General features: G+C 40.7%; 3 protein-coding genes across 6 annotated transcripts in view; all 3 read left to right on the top strand.

The window, feature by feature from the left end:
• Positions 1-2,962, top strand: part of sv2a (synaptic vesicle glycoprotein 2A) — a 215,272-nt gene extending 212,310 nt beyond the window's left edge. Inside the window, exon 14 of the transcript XR_013778993.1 lies at positions 2,953-2,962. The gene's annotated coding sequence lies outside the window, so the exon portion shown is untranslated. The remainder of the gene's footprint in view (positions 1-2,952) is intronic.
• A 7,956-nt stretch (positions 2,963-10,918) lies between these two features.
• On the top strand, positions 10,919-15,380 carry rpz5 (rapunzel 5). Of its 3 annotated transcripts, XM_079343103.1 has the most exons (3): positions 10,919-11,114; positions 11,524-11,582; positions 12,598-15,380. In XM_079343103.1, exon 3 carries the CDS (start codon positions 12,665-12,667, stop codon positions 13,844-13,846), a length of 1,182 nt encoding a protein of 393 aa, XP_079199229.1. In that variant the 5' UTR covers positions 10,919-11,114; positions 11,524-11,582; positions 12,598-12,664; the 3' UTR covers positions 13,847-15,380. The 3 variants fall into 3 exon arrangements, with proteins under 3 accessions (XP_079199229.1, XP_079199228.1, XP_079199230.1); XM_079343102.1 differs by lacking the exon at positions 11,524-11,582 and having other exon boundaries at positions 10,920-11,114; XM_079343104.1 differs by lacking the exons at positions 10,919-11,114; positions 11,524-11,582 and adding an exon at positions 11,666-11,809.
• A 153-nt stretch (positions 15,381-15,533) lies between these two features.
• Positions 15,534-22,637, top strand: LOC306823521 (protein rapunzel-like). 2 transcript variants are annotated; one of them, XR_013779009.1, is made up of 4 exons: positions 15,534-15,766; positions 19,379-19,440; positions 19,590-21,634; positions 22,294-22,637. XR_013779009.1 is itself a non-coding variant. In XM_079343105.1 (3 exons), exon 3 carries the CDS (start codon positions 19,616-19,618, stop codon positions 20,786-20,788), a length of 1,173 nt encoding a protein of 390 aa, XP_079199231.1. In that variant the 5' UTR covers positions 15,534-15,766; positions 19,379-19,440; positions 19,590-19,615; the 3' UTR covers positions 20,789-22,637. The 2 variants fall into 2 exon arrangements, 1 of the variants encoding a protein (XP_079199231.1); XM_079343105.1 differs by having other exon boundaries at positions 19,590-22,637.
• Positions 22,638-22,695: the final 58 nt, after the last annotated feature.

Genomic DNA, 22,695 nt, shown 5'->3' with positions numbered 1-22,695 from the left:
GGGCTTTGCCTAGGTAACAACTATTGATCCAGGAGGCTCTTCCCCTGCATAAAAGGCTGTAGCTGTGGCAGCCCGTCAATCCTGACTGTCATTAGAGGAAGGCTGAAGCCTCTGTTCACTGACCAGATCCCCTGCATCCATCCTGTGCCGCAGGAGCCACAGTTTGCTTGTTTTGTGGTTGAGTGAAGATTAAAGAAAGGTGTTCTGGAAGAAAGGGGACGCATCAGATGAAGGGATGGTACCAGAGGAGGTTTGCAGACAGAGGGCGCTATTAACAAACACATCTGTTGGCAAACGTCTTTAAAACAGAATGACACTCACGCCACACTGCTACTCTGGTTCTTCAGCTGACATCACTTCCCTCTTATCCCCACTTCCCTCCACTGGCTCCCTTTCTGAATTGATTTTAAGATTCAGCCTTTTAAGCTTGCTGGCCTTTTGCCCTACTCTTGAACGTTGATTTAGTTTTTTTCCTGCATTTTCTCTCTTGGTCAAAGCTCTTTGTAAAGATCTGTTTTTAGAGGTGCTTTACCAAACAAAGAAAGAAATAATTTTGGAGCATTGTTGCAAAGAAAGTCTGCAACAATGAACATATTTTGGGTTTGTTTGTTTTTTGCTTTGTTACAAAGTGAAAGTGAAGTTTGAGTGATTATGAAATTTTATGACTATGCTGGATTTTTTTTTCCATTTACTAGAGAATTTCTGGTGATCAGAGACAGATGTTTCCCCTTCCTCTTCTGAGGCTTTGGGCTGTGACTCAATAAAGTTTTTTTTATTAATTTAGGGAATAGAAAATCTATCATGAAACAATTGCAGAAGTAATAAACTGATTTTGTATCCTCCCAGCAAAAAAAAGACTTTCAGTTCACAAAAAAAAAAAAAAAAACAACCTCAAACTAAACGTCTCCCATCGCCCCACACGCCCTCCTTCCATCAAGCTGAATCTCCTCGTCTCCAACTGGAGATAGCAGCCAATATCAATATTTCATAAACAAATGAAACAGTGGATGGAGGCGAGCGTCAGAGGGCCCCTGGAGGGAAGAGACGATCAATGGTAAGATAGGTCTGTCCGTCCGGCCCGCACAGGATAATGCTATTACCCATCAGCCCGAGTGGACCATCGACCGGCCTGCTGCTCTCTGAGTGGACTAATCCCATAAAAAGCATTAAAACATTTGTTCAGTGACACACTGGCTGCTGGTCCGAACCCAGAACTCTGAAGCTCCCACTTTGCAAAAAAACAGACTGACGAAAACTCAGAATACAGAACAGAATCTTTATGCTCATATTTTCTGAACAGACCAGTAAGCAGGGATGGCGTCCAGCTACGACACAACCATATGAGGCTTTAGTTTATAGACTACAGTATTAGCATCATGTTGAGGTGACATTTAAGGATAAAAACTGATTTCATTATTCCACATACTTTAAAGTTTGTCATGTAGTGAACTATGTCTGCAGTATTAGTTGTATTAGTAATATGCAACAAGAAAGGACCATTTCACTCTATGTATGGATCATGGAAAAAGCTGTTAGCTTCTTTGGCTAGCTTGCTTGCTAACATTGCCTCTGGTGAAATGGATCAGGTGTTGGTACTCAGCTAGCTGCTAAGCTTCTATGTAAGCAGACATTGTCTCAGATTTGACTTTCAGAGAGTCTTACCTCGTAGCCAGGTGTTCAGAAGCACAGAGCTGAGGTCTTCTAACATGGCCGCCACCAAGTGACCAAGAAGAAAGAGTGTTTTGTTTACTCTAGTGAAATAATTAGCGGACTAACTGAAGACGTTAAGGTGAAAAATAACTTTTAGAAATTATTTCCTGGAGTCATGTTGAGTACAACGCCTTCCACTGGTGGATTTTACAGATATGCAATAAAACAGTCTTTATGTACAAAACAAATATGTCAATTAGCCAATGAGAAATAATCACATCACAGGTTAAGGCTCTTAAAAGGTACAGTGTCTAAAAAATAGAAGTTCAAAACAAAAAGCACATAGACATCACAAAGCCACAAGAAGAAAATTAAACACAAGGATGATTTTTATTAAGACTTAATTAAATATAAATATATAAAAAAACTTTGGTTGCATTTAAAAAACTCGAGTTAACGTGACGTAACAGCATCAGCATCTACCACTTTCGCATTCTTCCTGTTAGGTCATGCACTGCCTCTTATTTGTGTATGTAAGTAGATACTAATAAGTTCCTGATCTTGTCTTTAGGATCACTTTTACCTGCTGAGGTGTAGAGGGCCGTCATGTGTCTGCCTGTGTCACAAATGTGTTAGGAATCCATCCGTCAGCAGTGCTTTTAATTCCACTGGATGGTAAACACATGTCTCAGCCATCTGCAGCGCCTCGAAGTTTCCCTCATGTTTTCCATCTCTTCCTTTTCTCCTTGGATGACATCGATGTCTGCTCTCCTTTTTCAAGGCCCCATGTTGCCTCTCTCCAATCCCCCCAGTGCTGTTGTAGTAAACTGCTGAATACTCACACACACACACGATCACACATATATCATTATCACTGAAGAATCTCAGAATATTAATGTGTTTCCTCCTTCACCCTGACCTTTACCTACCTCACTCCTTTTTTCACTGCTGCTCGCCCATCTGTTTTTCCTCATTTGTAGTCTTTAAAGCTCTTTTCTTGTCTGCTTTTCTTCTCTCATACGATAATTGTTTCTTCAGAAACAACTCCTCTGTGTTCTGAAAGAGAAAAGAAAACATTTCACACATTGTATTAATCAGGACGTAATAAATAACAGTTTGCAGACTGTTAATGAGAATTAAATGTCTTGTGTTTCTGGCGTCAATCTCTAAAAGCAGCAAATAACAGGAATAATAGGAGAAAACACACTCTTTTTAGTTTTATCAGTAACAGGCTTGTAGGCTTAAGTTTTGGCCTAAAGAGGGGAGGTGATTTATAAATAATGACCCCAAAGGAGGACTGAGTAAAAGCGTGAGAAAGAGGAAATGAATGAGTGGATGACCAGGAAACGCTGCATCACTCCTTCAGGGAGTTAATCTATCACAGTCTGAAACAAATCCTCATGAGAACATGAACATCAACAAACAGAGGATCAGATGAAGGGCAGGACGTAATAATTTAAAGCCTGGAGGGAAATACTCGCACAGCGCCCCTTCAGTCTGAAACATGGAGAGCTCGCTGAGAGGACTGTGGGTGCACAAAGCCACAATCCAGTCCAGTCAGGGACTTTGATGTTAAAACCTGGGTTGACTCATGTGCTTCGGTTTGTGTAACTTTTTAAGCACTTTTGTTTACGTTAGGAAACCAAACCCCATGAATCTGACTTTATGCATTATGCTTGGATAATGTGTATATTATATACCAAAAGAAAATGTTTCTTAATCATCTGTTTATTATGACGTGTGCTGCTGCCCTCTTGGCCAGGTCACCCGTGTGAAAGAGATCTTGATCTTAATTGGTTAATTACCTGGTTGAATAAAGCATACATACAAAATAAAATAAAACTATGAGATGGGGGAAAAAAATTAGCCAAAAAAACCTGTTGTAAAATCTTGTTTCCCACTCGATGATTTACACATATTTTGGTCCCTCAAGTTCGGACTAACCAAGCAAAGACAGGTATTAAGCATAGACCAGGGATGGACCTGGTGTGGCTTCACTTTTCTGCTATATTATCCATCATTTTACACCGTCTCTGGTTGTAACCAATGACTACTATAGTTGTTCACAGTTACATTTTTGTGTTGGCGTTCACTCTGTAACTACCACTGTGTGGTTTCCTAAAAAAAAAGCAACGCTACAATTTTAGTAGGAGGCAGGAGGACGATGATGTGTAACCTCAACATTTAGTCAGCTTGGGGGAGTTTGCTCCTCAGGAAGGGGGGTATAAATAGTCCCCCAGGCTGATTTGTCTGTCCACAAACGCATTAATGAATTACAGCTGTAATTGCTTTATTGATCTGGTTTGTAGAACACGTTCAATCGCCTGCCTTAATCCCCCTTTATTTTGGTCCTAGCAGTCTGCACATGCTACATCCTGCATTGTCCATATTCCTTCAAAAGGTTCACGTTTCTTTTTCTGCAATTACCGCAGACCGTCTCTGCTGGCAGCTCTGTGAAACATTTCCTAGGTTGCTTTCTAAAAAATAAAGGAAACGTAAGGGAAGGAATTAAATTAACCTCTGTAGTATTTTTTTACTTTTTATTTCAAATGGGTACAAACGGGCTCATTTCGGAGGCCTTTTGTAAATAAGCAGAACAACAACATGATTAAAGTTAATGTCTACCAATAAGACTTATTGGATTTCTTCTTTCCATGGGGTATAAAGGTGGTTTGACTCTCGGTGGAATTTGTCTACGATCAATACCCCGCCTTCTTCCAGATACTCAACCTTTATCTGTTTCCTCAGATCTAAGCCCAGTTTTTATTGATCTGTGTGTGTGTGTGTGTGTGTGTGTATGTGTGTGTGTGTGTGTGTGTGTGTGTGTGTGTGTGTGTGTGTGTGTGTGTGTGTGCGTGTGTGTGCGTGTGTGTGTGTGACAGATGTGCTTGTATCGAGGTTGTGTGTCGCTGTTGGACAGATCATTGATGTGTGACTCCAGCTGGTCAGAGTTCAGGTGTTAGTAAACTCAACACAGCAATTCAATAAAATGAGTGGGCGGTAGAGATAAGTAAGAAAGTGTCGGTCTATGATAACAGTTCAAGTGATCCCTGTTGGTAGCATGCTCCTGTGTTGATATGTCCTAAATTTTTTTTTTTTTTTTTTTAGAAATTTATTGTAATGATGTTTTCTTCCATCAAATTACTCCTAAGCACATTCAAGCTTAAAAAAAGGATCATTTACTCTCAAAATTACCTAAAGGTTTCAAGTGTCGTCATTTAAACAGTACTTTGGACCCACTGGTCGAGTTTCAACAGAAGATAAGAAGTGAACAGTCAGCAGAGAGGAAGTGACAGCAGGTCCGTCACTTTTGTTCCCATGATAAAAAGAGGCCTTGAAGTGAGGACTGAGGAAGCACTTTCCCTGCAGCCCTGCCCTCCTGTGCCTTCTTTACCCCGGGTGAGGTTTTAGTCTGACTCTGAACACCATGTTGTCTCTGACCTGGAAACATCTGGAGAGAGGAAGTGGAAGGGGCTGGCTGTACTCAGACTGGAAAACACCACCTCTCAACCCAAACTGCACAGAGTGTGTGCTGACGCTCAGAGTTGATTCAACTCATGACCAAAAAAAAAGACATTTGAGGTTCTTTATCCTTAAATGGTCATTTCACATGTAATACTGTATACTCTACACCATGCCACAATATGAACACACTATGTTAGACTTAGACTTAGACTAAACTTTATTGATCCTTTGGGATGACTCCCTCAGGAAATTTAGGGTATATATATATATATATATATGATTGAATATATCTAATTAATGAATGAAAAAAAACAATAACAATTTCTTTCAAATGATAATCGCTCTGCTATATTGACCAATTTGTTCTGTGTGTATTTTTAGATTTAAAAAAGAATAGAGGAAGAAGAGAGAAAAATAAAGTACATTAAAAATGTCATCGGCATGATAATGGACGTGGAGCAGTCAGGAAAAGATGAGGAGGAATGGACTCCTCAGGCCATACATGATGATGGAGGTTCAGATTAAACGATGAGGAAGACTGTCAGGATGAAAGTGTAGCTCACACAGGTCCCAACAAACCACACGGGACACGATCAGGAAGGAGTCAGTCGAGGGCAACGCAAAACAAGCAAACCTGTACAGTGTACAAAAGGACGGCAAGTCAGTAAACACAACTGTAAAAGACTAGGGACAACGGCTCCATGTCTACTCAGCGAGACACGCCCTCTTACCTGAGTGCACTGGCAGTCAGGATCGCTACCAGCCGATAGCTTTGAGGTAGAGTCGTCAAGTTAACCTCAGTACAGGTCACTTTAAGAACATGGTAAACTGTGACCGAAGCTGCAGGCATTCTTCTTTTGTCTCCTGGAATGTGTGTTCCCTCTTATCTCTGAGAAACGCGTAAATGAGGAGGGGGCAGAGCAGTCACCCTGAGGCGAGGGCAGAACCCCCTCTGAAGCCAATCAACTCTTCGGGTTACAAACTGTCCTGCTGCAAGTAAGAATGACTCTTGTGTGATTTGCTACATTAGCTGTGGTTCATCAAATTTCAAAAATGATTACGCCTTCCATCCCGCGGGCTGCAGGATTTCTAACGTTTTTTGACATGTAAACAGGTAGTTGAGGAGTTTAAACTCCACATGGTCGTTTCAGAGTCCTGCAGGCCTTATTCTATGCCTGAAGGAGAACATTTGATAAAGAACTGTGAACTTCTGTTAGCCTTTGGCAGTATCCCACAATCCAGAACACATTGCATCACTCTAACACATCATTTCTTACTCTTCAGCTGTAGCCAGAGAGCATGTGGTCGGTCCTGCCCACATTTACTTTTCCCATGGGAGTCAGACAAAATCCAGAATGACGGTTACTAAATCCTGCAGGCCCTGCTAACAACTTTCTACTTGTGAAGCAATCCTCCGACACACTGATGTAATCCTTAGGAGTGGATATACATGAAATAAAATGTCTTTATCAATCACCTTTGTCTCTGCATTATAATGCTCATTCGAAACAAAGCTGCACAGATCTTTGACGCTGGGCTTTTTTCGTATCTCTAAATGATTGATACTGACATTTATAAGCGCAATCTCTCTCCAGAAGATGCTGCATAGATTCTCTAATGAGCCGCTGGGAGCTTTCTCTGCGCGCAGAAGAGACATCTTGTGGTGAGCAGGAAACACTCGACACTGGACAGGGTCAAGAAGATAAAAGGAGGTCAATATAGTCTTCTGGCAGGGAAGTCATTCATCATTTCAACTTGAAGACATAAACGGAACAGACGATATAACCTCTGTTGTTGGATTTTGTCATAAGGTAGCTTTCTAAGTCTGAAAAGCGAATAAATGTAACTGAAATTAAATCAAAGTAAAATGTTGTTTTTGTTTTCATCATTTTTTTTTTTACAGATTTTAGTATCTGATGCAGCTGTAATTTGAAGACGTTCATGTTCTTGTGTTGCTCATGCAAATACAGATAATCAGCAGGAAATAAAGTGAGTAAAGAGTTTGCTAAAAGTGCTGCAGCACAGCTGGACTCTATCCCGTTGGATATCCAGCAAGAAAGGTGAGTTCTTTTTACTCTGATTGAGACTTTCTTCAGCGTCTCCATTACCTTCTTGATCAAATATATTCATATTTTTTTGGTTCCATTTTAGAAAGACAGAAAGAAGCCCTCAAAATGTAGTTTCCGTTATTCCACTCCTCTCTCTTCTAAATAATCTTAGCTTCATCAGAAGCCCTCGACAAATATAACATGCTTTTAATGTTTACATTTGATTCACTTTCCTTTAGATTGAACAATATAAAATATAGTTCATTAAATATTATTAGATCAGCTTCGTTAACTGAGCAGATCGTTGACTTTTCTCTTACTGTGACAGAGATTTCACCGGAAGGTTTTACCAGACTATTTCCAGGTCAAGGCCTGATGAGACATAAACATCAACATAACGATACTTTGGTGAATTGTTTTGTCAGTTTCTTGGAGGAATTTGGTCAGAACAGGTCAAATGTGTTCAAGGACATGTTAATGTAAGCATTTGGATTGTTAATTGTTTTGATATTATCTATTTAATATGTATTTATTTAATAACAAACACAAGCTTTTTTAAATGTGCTGATTTTGTCCCATGATATGACCTGACACACAGCCATCTTTGAAATGCCATCATGAGAAACTAATTCACATGATCTGTTGCATAAACCCTTCAGGATGTTCAGTATGTGTCACAAAGGGACGTCATTTTATAAACTGAAGAAGGACATTAAAAGAGTCTGTGACACCTGCAGATAAAATGTTGAAATCAACTCTGTGGGAGTTCATTCATCACTGGACTTTTTCGCTGTGTGTCCATTGTTCTGCTTTTCATTTTTCTAATTTAAACTGGTCTACTGTGAATTAAAAGAGAAGCTTTGAGGAACTGGGTATTAAAAGAAGACCCATATTGCACAACTCAAATCTCAAGTTCATCAAATGACGAATGACATGAGATAGACACGTGTCCCTTGGGGGATGTGGTCTTGTTGAGGGCTGACGTATGTGGCCTCTATAAAAGCTCTGAAAAAAAAAAAAAAAAAAACCCTCACTCTGAAATGTTGGACCCGTGTTTGATCGAGTGTTCTGTGGGTCTCGCCTTTTTTAAAAATCATAATATATTTCACTTAAATGTTTTTTAAAAAGAAGGATAACTTATTTTGGTTGGAGATTGTTGAAGAACAAGGAAACATAACTAATCAGTAAGTATTTTTATTCACTTTTTTTAAAAAAGTAAAAGCGATTAGTGAAAAAAAACCCACCATGGATCTCATCACTGCAGCAGTTATCGGTGAGCCTATATTATACATCAACTCTATGGGATGTTGTTTGTTTAAATTAAACACGGATTGTAATGAGCAGTGGGAATATGTCCTGTGAGAGATAAGTGTCTTAATGTCAGCAGTGGCGATCTGTTGGGGCCCTGGGCAAAATTAATTGGGGGCCCCTCCAAGCACCGTTTTTGTTTTTCACTCCCAGACAAAAGTTCTCTTCAACAATTGAACAATGCTTTTGCATTTTGAAAGAATTAAAAACAGGATATACAGGTGTCTATAACTTAAAGGTCACATTATGTATAATACACATTATCATAATTAGTTTACTCTGTTATTTGTCCCTGAGCCTCAGTATCTCTGAGAAACTGAGAAAACATTAAACCGCTATACGGTTTTGTTTTCGACCACTCAGGTGTTAAGAGAACCTGTTAGTCCTGTCCACATTATTTTTTCCCATGGGAGTCAGCCAAAATCCAACATGACGGTTACTTAATACTGTCTTTCCCACTAAACTACTTCCTATTTGTGAGGCAATCCTTCGATACACTGACTGCTGTAACACTGAGGAGTGGATCCATGAAACACAAATAAAAGAAAATGTCAGTTAGCACGTGTTACTCCGCCTATCACCTGTTTTTCTCACAGTGTCTCGTTTGCGTGACGTTTGTCTTCTGACTGATAACGTTCAGTCTGTTCAACTCTCGGTCTGCTGTAACGTCGTCTGAGCAGGTCTTCAACATGTTTAAAGGTCCTCTGACACGTTACTTTTCACTTCTGTCTCTCCTCTCTTGATGTTTGCATACAACCCGGAAGTAGTGAGTCACCATGGTTACAGACTGTTTGTCTGACTGTGTGATATAAAGGAAATACATTCGTCAGCAGAATCCTGTTCTGTTTTTTTGTTTTTATTAACGATGCAATACAATTCGATTTTCGATAAGGTATGCTACACATTCAGGACTTCAGACAAAAACATCATTGGTGGCGACCTGCCTCCCCATCCAGGACTTATACCGATCCAGGGTCAGGAAACAAGCAGGTAGCATCACTGCAGACTCCTCACCTCACCAGACACAAGTTTGAAAAGTTTATTTTTTCTGTCAAAATTGACGATTTAACACAAGTGTCAGGTGTTTTTGGGCCAGCCTCTAGTGGACACCTAAGGAACTACAGTTTTTTTTTTTGTAAAAAGTGACGCTATTTTCAAGAATATCTGTTAAACAAAAACCATGAAAGACATCCAGTAACATGCTGAGGTGTGCAAGCTGAGTACAGCCAGACAGGAAAAGCTTTACGAACAGAACACAAAGCTTTTCCCCCCTCTTCCACTCAGCTGGAGTTCATTACCTCAAATATTTCACTGATGTTTCCACCTGGAGAGACTGGCACCATAAACAGCAGAGGCAAAACGTTGCTGCAACTTCAACACTTTCCATTGATGCTGCAGCTACAGACTCCCTAACAGCTCTTGCAGATATTTAGATTTTTCTGGAAGTCACAACACGGGACAAGAGAGATAGAGAGTGACTGAGGTCCTGCAGCTGAGTGACAGCACGTACAGGCCTTATACAGTGTGTTTACCAGCATCAGCCTGTACCACCCATCACGCCACATACTGTTGAGTCCCTGCGAAAGCTACAATCCACTTTTGGATGCTTACAAACATGTCAAGTGTGAGATGTGACAGTGGGACGACACAGAAACTTGGCGGTGGCGTACATGCTCTGCATCACTCTGGCTGCAAACATCCTCTCCTTCACTTCCTGTGCCCGAGCTGTTTAATCTCATTGGTTGGACATGGTGCACGTGTCACTGCTTTCTTTGTAAAGCACAAAGGCTGTTAGGGAGCTCTGACTGTCATGGTGTGTCCTGTGAAACACAGACGCTCTTTCACTGGCTTGCTCTGTGACGGACTGATTCTGAGAGTGGGCTGTCTCTGCACGGCAAAATGTCATCTCGTTTTGCAATGCATGAATCCAGCAGCCAATCGCTTTCCATCACTAATTGTCAGATTCAGAGTAAAGTCACAAAGTTAAAGCACCATATCTTCATAAAGTCTTGGCCTTGGTTACTTTTCTGTGAACTCCAACATGTTGCAAACTAGCTCATTTCAGTCTTCAGGCAAAGAGCAAACGTACACGTATTTAAAGGAACCAGAGCAGTAGCCATGGCAGCCTGGCTTCAGAGACAACAAAAAAGGTTTTGTCTTCATGGGTCGCTTTGCTGAACCCCACTGCAACTGGTCCACTTTTTGTTCCCCCTCTCTCTCTCTCTCTCTTTCTCTCCCTCTAAAGCACACACAGAGACAGGGAGAAACCAGTTTTGGTTTTTTTATTCTCCCATGGTGCATGGTGTCCCTGCATGGGGAGTGTTTACAGGATGTTATCTGTGTCAGTGCCGGCCCCTCATCCCTCTGAGTGGGTTTCTGAGGAATGCTGTGAACGGGATGGAAGAGTTCCAAAGGGGGAGTGCACAACAGAGAGACTGACAGACACCAGGGGAGAGAGAGGGAGAGAGAAAGGGGGAGAGAGAGAGAGAGAGAGAGAGAGAGAGAGAGAGAGAGAGAGAGAGAGAGAGAGAGAGAGAGAGAGAGAGAGAGGCTATATATACATCCCAAGGAGGCTGGTGCTCATAGGCACAGCTGGACTACGGATTAACTGGACTCTAGCCCACTGGATTTTTAGCAAGAAAGGTAAGTCATGAAAAAATCAGATTCAATTATATTTCATCAGCATCACCTTTAAGTTTACATATTTTTAATTTTCCTTTTAAAGAAAGAAAGAAAGCTCAAGTTTAGTGTTCTTTTTCCAGCTTTAGGAACTTTTCATTAGAGGTCATTGGAAGCTTAGGATGTTCAAAGAAGACCCCTATTTCTAGAATAGGTGAAAACCTAAATTCATCAGAAATGCCAGAGGGAGAAATGAGTCCCTTGGGGGACGTGGTCTTGTTGAGGGCTGACGTATGCAGTCTCTATTAAAGCTCTGTAGCTCTGAAAAACTCTCTCTGAAATGGTGGACCAGTGTTTGATCAAGTGCTCTGTGGGACTCGCCTTTTTTTCAAACTCTATCATAAAATATTTTGCTTTTGTGTGTTAAAAAAAGAAGGACAACTTCTTTTTTGGTTGGAGATATTTTGAAGCACAAGGCAACATAACTAATAAGTAAGTATTTTTATTCACTTTTTCTCTTTTCTAGAATGAAATTTCATTCTGTTGTGTAATTAAACATTTTGAATGATGCACTTTTTTGTTATTGGCATCAGCTGTTTTTTTTTTTACATTGAAAAGGCACTGGTGGCATGTGACTGAATAAAGTAAAAAGCAATTAGTTCAGAATCAGGAAAAGCTGTAAAATGACACCGCTGATCTCATCTCTGCATCAGTAATTGGTGAGCCTATATACTATTTCATTGTCTTTTTTTTTTTTTTTTTTACAAAAAAAAAACACATGATATGTTGTGTGTTTTAATTACATAGGGTCCGTAATGAGGAGTGTAATTTTATTACTGAACAAGTGCGCTGGTGGGGGTTTCTTCTCTCAGACCTGGGTGTGCCTTTAGCTAAGAGCTGAATATGGCCTCCAGAGAACAATCCATGAGTTAGGTCATCTCTTGTCTGTATTTTTTTTTTTAAACTGAAAATCATACTATCATTACCACGTAAATCCCCCTCTTCGACCATGTTGTGAACATCTGTGTTTGCTTTGGGTCTTGGCTATTGTTAGAGCAATAAAAATGACATCCCAAAGGACCGGTACTGCAATGTTGCACAATGCTCCACGTCACAATTCATGAGTACACACACCATGTTTGATGTTCGTTATATGTTCTGTATAATTGCTGAGCTTGTGCCTGGTTTGTGTACTTTCATGAGCTTTTTGGATTTGTTTCAAATGCCACCAAGGCTTAAAAAAAAAAAAAAGTCCCTGTCATTAACTGAAGCTGTGAGGGTGCGGCATGAAACTAGATGCCAACATGTGCCGACACGACCTGCTGTTTGCTTTATTGTGGGGTTTTATTTGTCAGGAATATGTCCTGTGGGAAAAAAGCGACTTAAAGTCAGCTGATTGGATTTGCTTTCTCAAACATAACTGAAAGAAACTAGCACCTCAACTTAAGTGTATTAAACCTGCTCTATAATGAACTTTACAAGTGTTTCATGTTTCTTCTGCTTTCAGGCACCAGCAAAGTCTTTGGCTTTGAAACACATGCTTGAATATTTAGTGTGAAATATACGATACAACGATGAACAACGTGGCAGATTGGATCGTGCAGAACAGGGACAAAATCGAAAAAGGCGTGGAGATCATGGGGCAAGCATCAGAGGTGCTTGCATCCACCGTGGGCCAACTTCACCCTATCCTGGAGGCTGTGTTTGTTGCTTCTGCTGAGTTACTTAGTAATCCAGAGGGCAAAGAGGCACGCTACCTGACGGAGCAGTTTGACCTTGTCAACCAAAAACTCGAGGGGATCCAGGACGAGATAGACAAAATCGCCCTGGAGCTGCAGAGGACGTCAATGAACAAGCAGAACTTCGATCGAGAGGCGCAGATGATCAGCCAGTACGAAAAGTTCCAGGACTTTGTTAATGCCAAGCCGAAGTTCAAAGAGAAGAAGATGGAGAAGTTCCTAAACCATTACGAGAACACAGACGGCGACATGAACTTGGACGCCCTCTACAATGCAGTCATTGGGGAGAACACCGCAGGAGACCCCATGCTGGAAACTGTCGTCACCACAGAGCAGAGAAGCAGAAGGGCTGTTGAAGATTTTTGCGCCCGGCTGAAGAAGCTCTTTGTGGTGGGCATCATCGCCGTCATGGGCCACTCGGCCCTCAAAGAAGGGGTGGTGGGGGAGGAGATGGTGAAGAAGTGGAAGGGCCGCATGGAGGACGTGGAGACCCGAATGAAAGCAGCTGTGGATGAATGTACAGAGAAATTCCCAGATCAGGCAAAAATGGACGTGGAGCACATCCTTCAGGAGAACCCCGGCACGGTCAACCAAGAGTTCACCCAAACTCTTCTGGATTCACTTGTTAAGAAATACGACTGGGTGAACTGGTCCGTCCGAGCCTTCAACAACAGGGAGAGGATCTTCTTTTTCAACTGGCTGGCGGGAAAGAAGTGCCATGGAAGTGGGGGAACCAACTGGTTTGATTTTTTGACCAAAAACAAGATCAAAGTGGTGGTCTCTTTCTGTGTTGACCCCAAGCCCATCAACAAGGCTGAGATCCAGGAGAAGATTGAGGCCAGGAAGCTGAAGGGCAACATGATGGCACTGGCTCTCTCTTTGAACACGAGCTTCCCAAACTGCCTGGTCCATGCTGTCAGCCATTACAAGGAGGTAGTTGAGTCCAATAACTTCCACGAGGCGTGTTACTACTATGGAAAACACAAAAGAGCCTACCTGTGCATCCACTCTGAGTAGACTCATAGAGACTCAGAAAAGCAGAGCGATACAGTTCCATGAATGTCTTTATCAGAGTCCTGGACATATGTCCATTACATTTAGAAACAAGTTCATAAATGTTGTCTGTCTTCAAGCGTAATCTGCTCTCTACAGGATCTTGAATGTGATTCATGGCCTTCATTTTAATGATCCTTCATGCTTTTACACATATTTTTCCTTTGTTGGTGATACAGCAGCTTCAGGGTGTTCAGAGCCACACATCTCCATGCCAGCTTTGTCAAAGAGTGTACAATGATACGAAGATGAATTAGTGTTTTTTTTGCTGCCTACTTTTATACTGAGGTACCTGTCCTCTTTAAACTCTCCAAGATCTTTTGTCAAGGCTGTAACACAATCAGCAAGTCTTGATGTTTTCTGATTTTTCTGTTAATTTGAAAAGAATTTTCATTTGGTTTCGCCACAATATTGTTCATTTTCGTTGTTTGTAGTTTTATAAAGCCTGAAATGGATCCAGAACAAGGAAATTTTAAGGACTGTAAGGTAATGGTTCGAACTTGGATTGAGATACATGAGGAGATCAATGAGTCCTGAGTTAGCTTATTGGGTACCTATGTATAAAAACTGGAAACAGCTGGCTCGGCTCTAACCGAAAAATGACAAAATTCCTGGAGATAAAAGACCACATTTACACATCAGCGATTTTTAACGTGATGACTTTTTGTTGGGTTTTGTCAATTTGTTTACACTTCAATGGTGATTTGGTTGCCTGACCGACCACTGAAAGTTTGACTGTTTCTGTCGTCGTGCAAACTGGGAATAAGCTGGTCTTTTGCAAACACAGACTTTACCAACATACGCATTACGGTAAAGACAACAATTGATTGCGAGAAGTCGGACAACAATAATGGCAGACTCCTGAGTTCTGTTTGAGAAAATGTGGACTGAAATTACTTCTTTTTTTTTTTTAAGCACTGGCTTGGGGTCACATTTGTGCGTTAGTCATTTTTGTATGTTTGCACCTTTGATTGTGTGCAGGTGTGTCATTTTATTATAAAGTCATGCTGCAACCACTGGGCTGGCATGTATATTACAGTGTTTTTTGTTTTTTTCTGTGGATCCTCATGGAGGACGGTTATCAAAACATGTTCAGTGGATCATTTTTCAGTAAACCTGGCTTAAAGTTCCCTATTTTTGTTTGCTGCATTGTGGAACGAGCCTATACTCGGAGCAGATACTCTCTAAAGTCTCGAAAAGTTCAATCAGATAAACTTCGGTATTTTCATCAGTTAAACAAATGAAACAAGATTACAAATATTAAAAATATAGTTTATTCTTGATCCCAGGAGATGAAGCCTACATTTAGATGATTTTCTATAGCGCATTACGAGATATAAATGTGTATAAATAAATCAATAAAACACAAATAAATAAATGCTGCTTTATGTGCAATATATAGCTGTGCAGCTATTTCCTAAATTGTCCACGATCCTTCTTGGGAAACATGTCTATAAACCTACTTTACTTTAATTTGCAATAAAGTTAAAAAAATATATGAACGCTTCTGTCATCATTGGTAATCACAAGCCTAATATTTTGAATGCACTCTTTTTGTTTACACTGACTACACTTAGTAAAGTCATGGCTCAGTCCTGATGTTTTTGCTGACAATAATTCCACTCCTAAATGGAGAGGTAAATAAAGGTTTAATAACACGCCATTGTTTATCATAAGGGTGGAGGCTGACCTGTTGTCATAACGCCACAAAGCAGCAGCAGCAGCAGCAGCAGCATATCATGCTCACAACTTCAGTCTTTGTCTGCCACCCAACTTTTCCTTGTCTGACTGGGTGTGCCTCTTCTCTGTAACTCGAGAGCCACATGACCAATAGGAAGACAAACAGTGTGCAAGTTTGAGCGTTTCTTCCGTAAACTTTGGAAGGTGAGTCCATTTCTGTTTCAAATGCTTCAAAGTGGACAGGGACATTCATGTGAATTCCGTTTTTAGACACTTAAATAGGATGTGATCGATTTAAGTTCATCGACTTCACTCCAGTCCGGTTGTTACATAATCGATCTTTTTTTCCCCTGATGACGCACAGTAGACTATACTGCTGTTAAAACGTCAAATACTTATTACATATGTCGTTAGCGCAGCTTCATTTAATACAGCAAAGTGGGTAATAAGATGAATCTGCGGAATTTATTTCACTTTAAACAAAAACTTTTGGACTTTGTGGGCGTTGGTTGCCAACTTCACTTTTTCCAGGAAGTGCCCAAACTTTGTGGAGGCGTTACGCGTTTTGTTGTTACAAAAAAAAAAACTTTGTCTGCGGTGTTAACCTGCGATGTTTGTTTGCCTCTCTCTCTCTGTCCTTTGGCTGTAAACTGATACAATTAGAGCCCTCGTACACGGACGGATCGATGTTTGTGCCATTAAGAGGGCGCATTAACAGATCGTTTAGTCCGGATCCCTCGAGTGGTCAGACTGAGTGGTCAGCTGGTGGAGCAGAAAGAGAGAGAGGGGGGGGGGTGTCATCTTGTTCAGAGGAAGTAGTGGCACATAATATATTTGAGACATGAACTCGGCCATTTAAACTCTTTCATTCCTGTTGAAATAAGATGGCAGCATGCACGTGATTTGCTCCCTTTTCGCTTAATCAAATCATTTGACTTTATTCTGGGAATTAACATATTTCAAAGACTCAGCCTACATGGTTTTTATTTAGTCTGGTGTTTGTTACAAGAGCCTACATTGAGAGGTAGCCTTATCATATTGAGTGTCAATAATATCACTGAAAATATTCAATAACATGTTAAAGTTCTGCATTCAAAATGTCCCTGTTGTAAACCAGGCGGTGTTACCAATTTATGCCATGAACTATAAATAATAAGAGCAAGTTTAGCAAGGGTCCTCTGTCATAAAAATACCATCGAACCCCGAATATGCATTGATTGTAATGAATACAGATGCATCAGTATGAGGGCTGCACGATATTGGAAACAGCTTTCTTACATCTTCACATTCAACCTGCATCTCTGGTACGCAAACTGCAGCTGCACATCAAGCTCTTTGTGTCTGAAAATCTGATTTCTTTCAGCACTTTGATGTTAGAATAACCTGCGTGAAGGAGCTTTACATGCACTCAGTCTGCAGTTACACGACCCCTGGGACCCTGAGAGAGAGAGAACATCAGAAGAAATCAGGAATCACAGTTTTAGCAACGGTTAAATCAAATAAGATGCCTTAGCTGTAAATGCTTTGACATTCTGATGGAGTTTCCTGTTTACTTTTTTGCTTCAGTTCATACGTTTTTTTATGGGCATATTGCAGATAAGTTACAAAGCTGAATGATCGGTATTGTATATTGTAAGGATGCTTGCTTATAGAAATAATTGGGTGATTTGCTTAGTTGCTTAGAGTGGATTACAAGATGGCTACTACTCTCATCTTTGTTTATTAGATGTGACGCATTAGTAAATAGCTTCAGCTTAGCATTGAGGCTGAACACAGGAGTTGCTGCCTTCCTGCCAAAAAAATAGGACAGCAAATAAGACACATTTTTACATTTAGGTTTCTTTATTAATCATGTTGTCTTTTTATGAGCTTTAGAGGTTTTTGTTTCAAGCCCAACCAAGTCAGCTAATACCTCTGTTTCCACGTGTTATGTTAAGCTAAGCTAAGTACGATGCTAGCTTGATATTTAATGGAAAAACATACACGTTTAATCAATCTTGTCACCAACTCTCAGCAGAAAAGCTTGGAAGGCTACCTCTCAAACTGTCAGACTATTTCTTTCATTTTGAAGAGACATCAGACATAAACATTTGCAGACTCTAGCTGGGCTGAAAATTAACCCCTGATTAACCAGGATGCATGCAGGTGTGTGTAACTGCTGCAGAGGTGTGTGATGTATGAGGCTGAGAGATGGATGCTGCAGTCTCCATCAGATAAACCCCACACAGCAGACCTCAGCAGAGGGACACGAACCAGCTGACAGATTATTTTCCCTGGTCTTGTTTCCGTGGTAACTTGCTGAGATTCACTGGAAAAACGCACTGTTGTCGAGCGAGTTTCACCTCTTATACTCAATCACTTCCCACGCCTGCTGCTCCATTATTGACAGCGTTGGCCTCGGGAGAACCACCACTGCTGCTTCTCCATCAGTCACAATTACAAACATGCACATTAACAACATCCTAAAGGTCAAAAACTTGATTCACAACATGTTTTGAAAGGCTCTTTACCTACTTCAGTGTTGAACATGAGACTGGGGTTGTGAAGCCAGAAGATGACTGTGTGCCAAAATCGGATTTCCACCGATTTCCACATAAATTGTTTCCAGTTTTGAAAACAGACATGCCTGAACATGCCCAGGCAGTAGATCTGTTTTGCGCTAAAAGTCAGCTTTCTCTGTTTCTGACCTGAAGGAGGAGTTGTTGAAGTTTACTCAATATTTCCCAAACCCAATGGACTTCTTGTTTTTATATGATCAAGACAAGGAGTAATTTCTTTCATATCAACAATTACACAGATCATGGAAAACCCTGCTCATATTACTGTGTTGTTTCTGTTATGTCCATTGAAGCAATTATTCAAGCAATCCAGTTAAAGATATGTCAGGCTTCTTTATTTACCACTGACTGTTGCTGACTAAGAATCCTAAATATTTGCCCAGCAAATGTAACCCTTTAACATTTACCTGCAGAAAGTGTTTGCAAACTTTGAACAAATAGACTCAATTCTGGCGTTTTCATGACTTTTTATTGTTTGCTTAAAGTTAGAATAATATTTTTAACATACTGATTAAAGTTCCCTCAGAAGGTTAGACGAAAGGTAACAACTCTTATTTTGACAAATCTAAACTTGGTTAAACTGGCTTAGCATAAAGTCTGAAAAAACTGCTAGCATGACGCTACCAAAAAGATAACGTATTCTGTCTCACAAAAAACCTCAATATGCAAAGGCACTGCTCACTAAAAAGTCAGACACATAAACCTCCTTGAAACAACATTTTGTTGTTTTTAAGCTTACTTTGTAGACACTCAAACATGCTGTAGTTATGCTAAGTTAAGCTATTAAGCTGCTGGCAGGCAGATGCTACATTGCTTGCTAATGTTTAGTATTTTTCAGCTAACTTTAAGTGCAGAAAATACAGAACTGTTCCTTTAAGTATGGAAGTCTTAAACACTCACTCTGCAGGAAATACATTAAAAAACATATCCACTTTTCATTTATCTAATTAATAGTTTAGTGCAATATTTTGTGAAATCTTTTTTGAACGTGAGGTTAGTGATCCTAGTGATGCTCAACACTAAGAGACGCATGTAGCCTGTTCCTGTTATAAAGTAGCTTTTCTTATGTAACCATTCCCATCATACCTGTAACGTACACTTTACATTTTCTCAGCAAACAAGCACATACAACTTACAAACCTTTACCAGTCTGCCATCATTGCTGAATGCTCTCTGCATAGTTGACTCATTGCTCACTGGGTGTGGCCAGCAGCCAGAACTGAAGCTCACTTTGCTGTTTTGTCTCTTTCCTTATCAGTTTTGCTGTGTTGTAAGAGAGGCGAGGGAGAAGGCCACAGTCCAACAACACTGAAGCAAACTGTAAGTAAAACTAAAAACCTAACATTTGTGTCCAATACTATGACTGTCTCGTTTCGCTTCAGTTTTTTCCTCTTTTTTTAGAGCATTTTCTTAAACATCAGACCTGTGTTGAATGTTTCTGAGCATGTCAATATTTTTTCTCCTGTTAGAATCAGTCTGAGACACATCAGCAACAATGGCAGAACTGCAGAGGCTCGTATCAGAGAAGAAGGATATGGTGGAAAATGTGATGGAAGTGTTCGAACAGGGAGCTGAAGTGGTGGCGAGTATTGCCGGCGATCTTTTCCCTGTTTTCGCCATCGCTGCTCCGATTGTTAAACTGGCTCTGGACAATGTAGAAAGTAAAGAGGCTACATTCATGAAGGAGCAGTTTCAGAAGGTGCGAGACCGCCTGGAGGTGGTCTCAGAGGAGATTCAGCGGATCAACGACGAGATCAAGAGGAGCGGATTGGATGCCGTGTACTTCCCAATTGAGGAGAACATCACCAATCAGTTCAGGAAGTACATGGACATCCTCAACGCCAAACCAAAGTTTCGGGAGGTCAAGAAGAAGACATTCCTGGACCACTTTGGCAAAACCGGTGGTGACAAAAATCTGATCACGCTGTACAACTCTGTGACAGGAGATAACTTCTCCGGGGAATCTGTGCTTGAGATCACCCTGAACTACGAGGAGAAGAGTCGCCGTCCGGTGGAGGACTTCTGTGCCCGACTGAAGAAGCTCTTCTGCATCGGGCTCATCGCTCTGCTGGGCCACGCAGCTCTGAAGGGATACGACGAAGAGGATGCACTTTTGAAAGAATGGGGTGAGAAGATGAAGGTTGTCCAGGAGAAAATGAACGCTGTCATTTTGGACTGCATTGAAAGCTTCCCCAAGCAGGCAGAGCTGGATTCACGTCGACTGGTGAGAGACCATCCAGAGTTGACCAACCAGCAGCTTGCTGATGCTATCGTAGAGAAGCTGAAGAAGAAGTATGACTGGGTGGGGTGGTCAGTGCGGGTATTTAGATCCCCCTCAGGGCTATTAAACAAAAAGAAGAATTTCCACTGCCCGACAGGGAAGAGTCGCTTCCAGGTCCCTTCATCAGACGAGAAACTGAACGTCTGGGTGTCCTACAGTTCCTCCCCAGAGCCTGTGGATAAGAATCGAATCCAGCAGCTGGTTCAGGGCCAGAAGAGACTCTCGGTGGTGAGTCTGGCTGAGTTCTTGTTTGAGAATTTGCCCGGCGACTGCGTGGTCCACACAGTCAAAATCAGCAAAGATCTGGCCTGTTCCTCGAGCTTCACAGACGAGCTCCACTACTGGGAGGAGCACAAGCCCCTCTATGTCTGCGCTCACTCATCTTGAATCATCTAGACACTGAAAAAAAAATCACTTCCATCATGTTTGTAGGGTTCTTCATATTTACACTGATAATCACAGTCTATCATTGCTACTTTACTTAATCTCAGCAATGACTTTTGACACAGTGCGTTCCTTAATTTCACCTTTCTATTCATCAGGTTTTCATCTGAATTATGTTTGGTTTTTTTCTTTGAATTTCTACAGTAAGATTCTTTCATTAGTGGGAATACATCAAGTCAAAGTAAAGGTATCTTTCATGCCCAATATCTCAACCTATTCTCCTGAGTATTCACAATCCCTGATACTCGAGATACAAGATCCTCAGTTGTGAAAAGGACTGAACAGTTTTAACCATCTAAAGAAACTGTGCAGGAAATTGATACCAAATATTTTTTTGTACCAGTAAATGTGTTTATAGCTGATGTTAAAATTGGGGATTTGGCTTTTGCACTCGGCCTCAAGTGGACATTTAAGGAACTGCAGATTTTTGCACTTATGCATTGGTTTCAGATTTCGTCAACAGAGGTTTTGCTTGGTACAGATACAATAAAGCTCTATAAAGTACATTTGTGAACTGACAATAATGAGCTTTCTGCTCTCACGCAGCTGGCTTCTTTTTTTCTCAAAACAGACATATGAGAATGCCTCTTTGTCTAGGCTATATTGATTCCCATGTTTCTCCATTTTTATTGTGTAACTGGTAAATTGTCAACATAAATTTAAGCAAGTTGACAATGTTGAGAAATTGTGCTAAAAGATCAACAACTGAATTTCATACTGACGGTTTGTTTTTGTAAAAGGAAAGTTGTTGAAGTAGACTCCAGCTGTCAGACAGATAATATTCTGCTGGTCGAGATAAGCAGGGACTTCAGCCTGTCGAGGACTCAAAGCCAAGAGAGAAAATGTCTGCAGACATTTACAGAGACGTTAAAATAAATAATGTTGGTTTCATTTTATAATAACCTGCGAAAAAATAGTCAACAATGTTACTGCTTGCTGCAGTGTGCAGCTAGAAGAAAGAAGGAGAAAGCCCCAAAGATGAAGGTGTAACACAAAGTTGCTGGAGTGATTGAAACTTTATTTGCACATCCTGATCACGCCTTAAACATGCTAACCTCACTCTTTGTTTGCATACTGATGAGGAGCACAGCTATTCTCTTCTGACCTCTGGTTGTGTAACACCAACTGGAATGTGTAATCTTCTCAAAACCTTCATCTCAACTTGTTATTGGCTTTTATAAGAAAGTCTACTTTTACATAGCGATAAACAGTTTTTGGAATAAGTAGGTCAGGGGTTGGGGGTCTTTTTTGTGTTGTACTTTGGGGCCTTCGCCTTTGTTAGATAGGACAGCTGATGAGAGTGTGGTTTGACACCCATCAAAGGGCCGAGGTTGGATTTGAACCCATGACCGCTGCAATGAGGACTCAATACACGGGGTGCTCAACACAACTGCTAAGCCATCCAGTGCCTTGATGGGTCTTTATTTTTTATAAAGATTTAGATCAAGTAATCGGACTTTGACATGACGCTGCTTTATTGATCAAATGTGTGGGCTCTACTGTTTTTAAACTTGTACACCACTCTCCTGTTTTGATTTTTTAATCTATCTTTTGTGTTTTTGTCTTTTCCATGTTTGTGACCTCTTTATGTATCCACCTTATTGTAGTTTCTTCATAAGTGTTATTTTTAGACCAAAAAAAGCCTGATATTTGCTTTAAATCTGTTGGTGGGAAGTGTTTTTGTGGTTGCACTGCTCTGTAATATTTGTACTCAAAGTTAATTTGTAAACTGCTCAGATTGAAAATCCTCGTTGATACATCAACGCAATGATTGTAATAAATCTTCCAAACAAATTTTTTTTAATGACTCACATTTCTTCAGGTTATTGATTGACCGGGTGCAGGACTAC

This window comes from Symphodus melops, assembly GCF_947650265.1.
Source record: "Symphodus melops genome assembly, chromosome: 5".
In the NCBI taxonomy this organism is placed as follows: Eukaryota; Metazoa; Chordata; class Actinopteri; order Labriformes; family Labridae; genus Symphodus; species Symphodus melops.
This window is presented reverse-complemented; position numbering and strand designations above follow the sequence as displayed.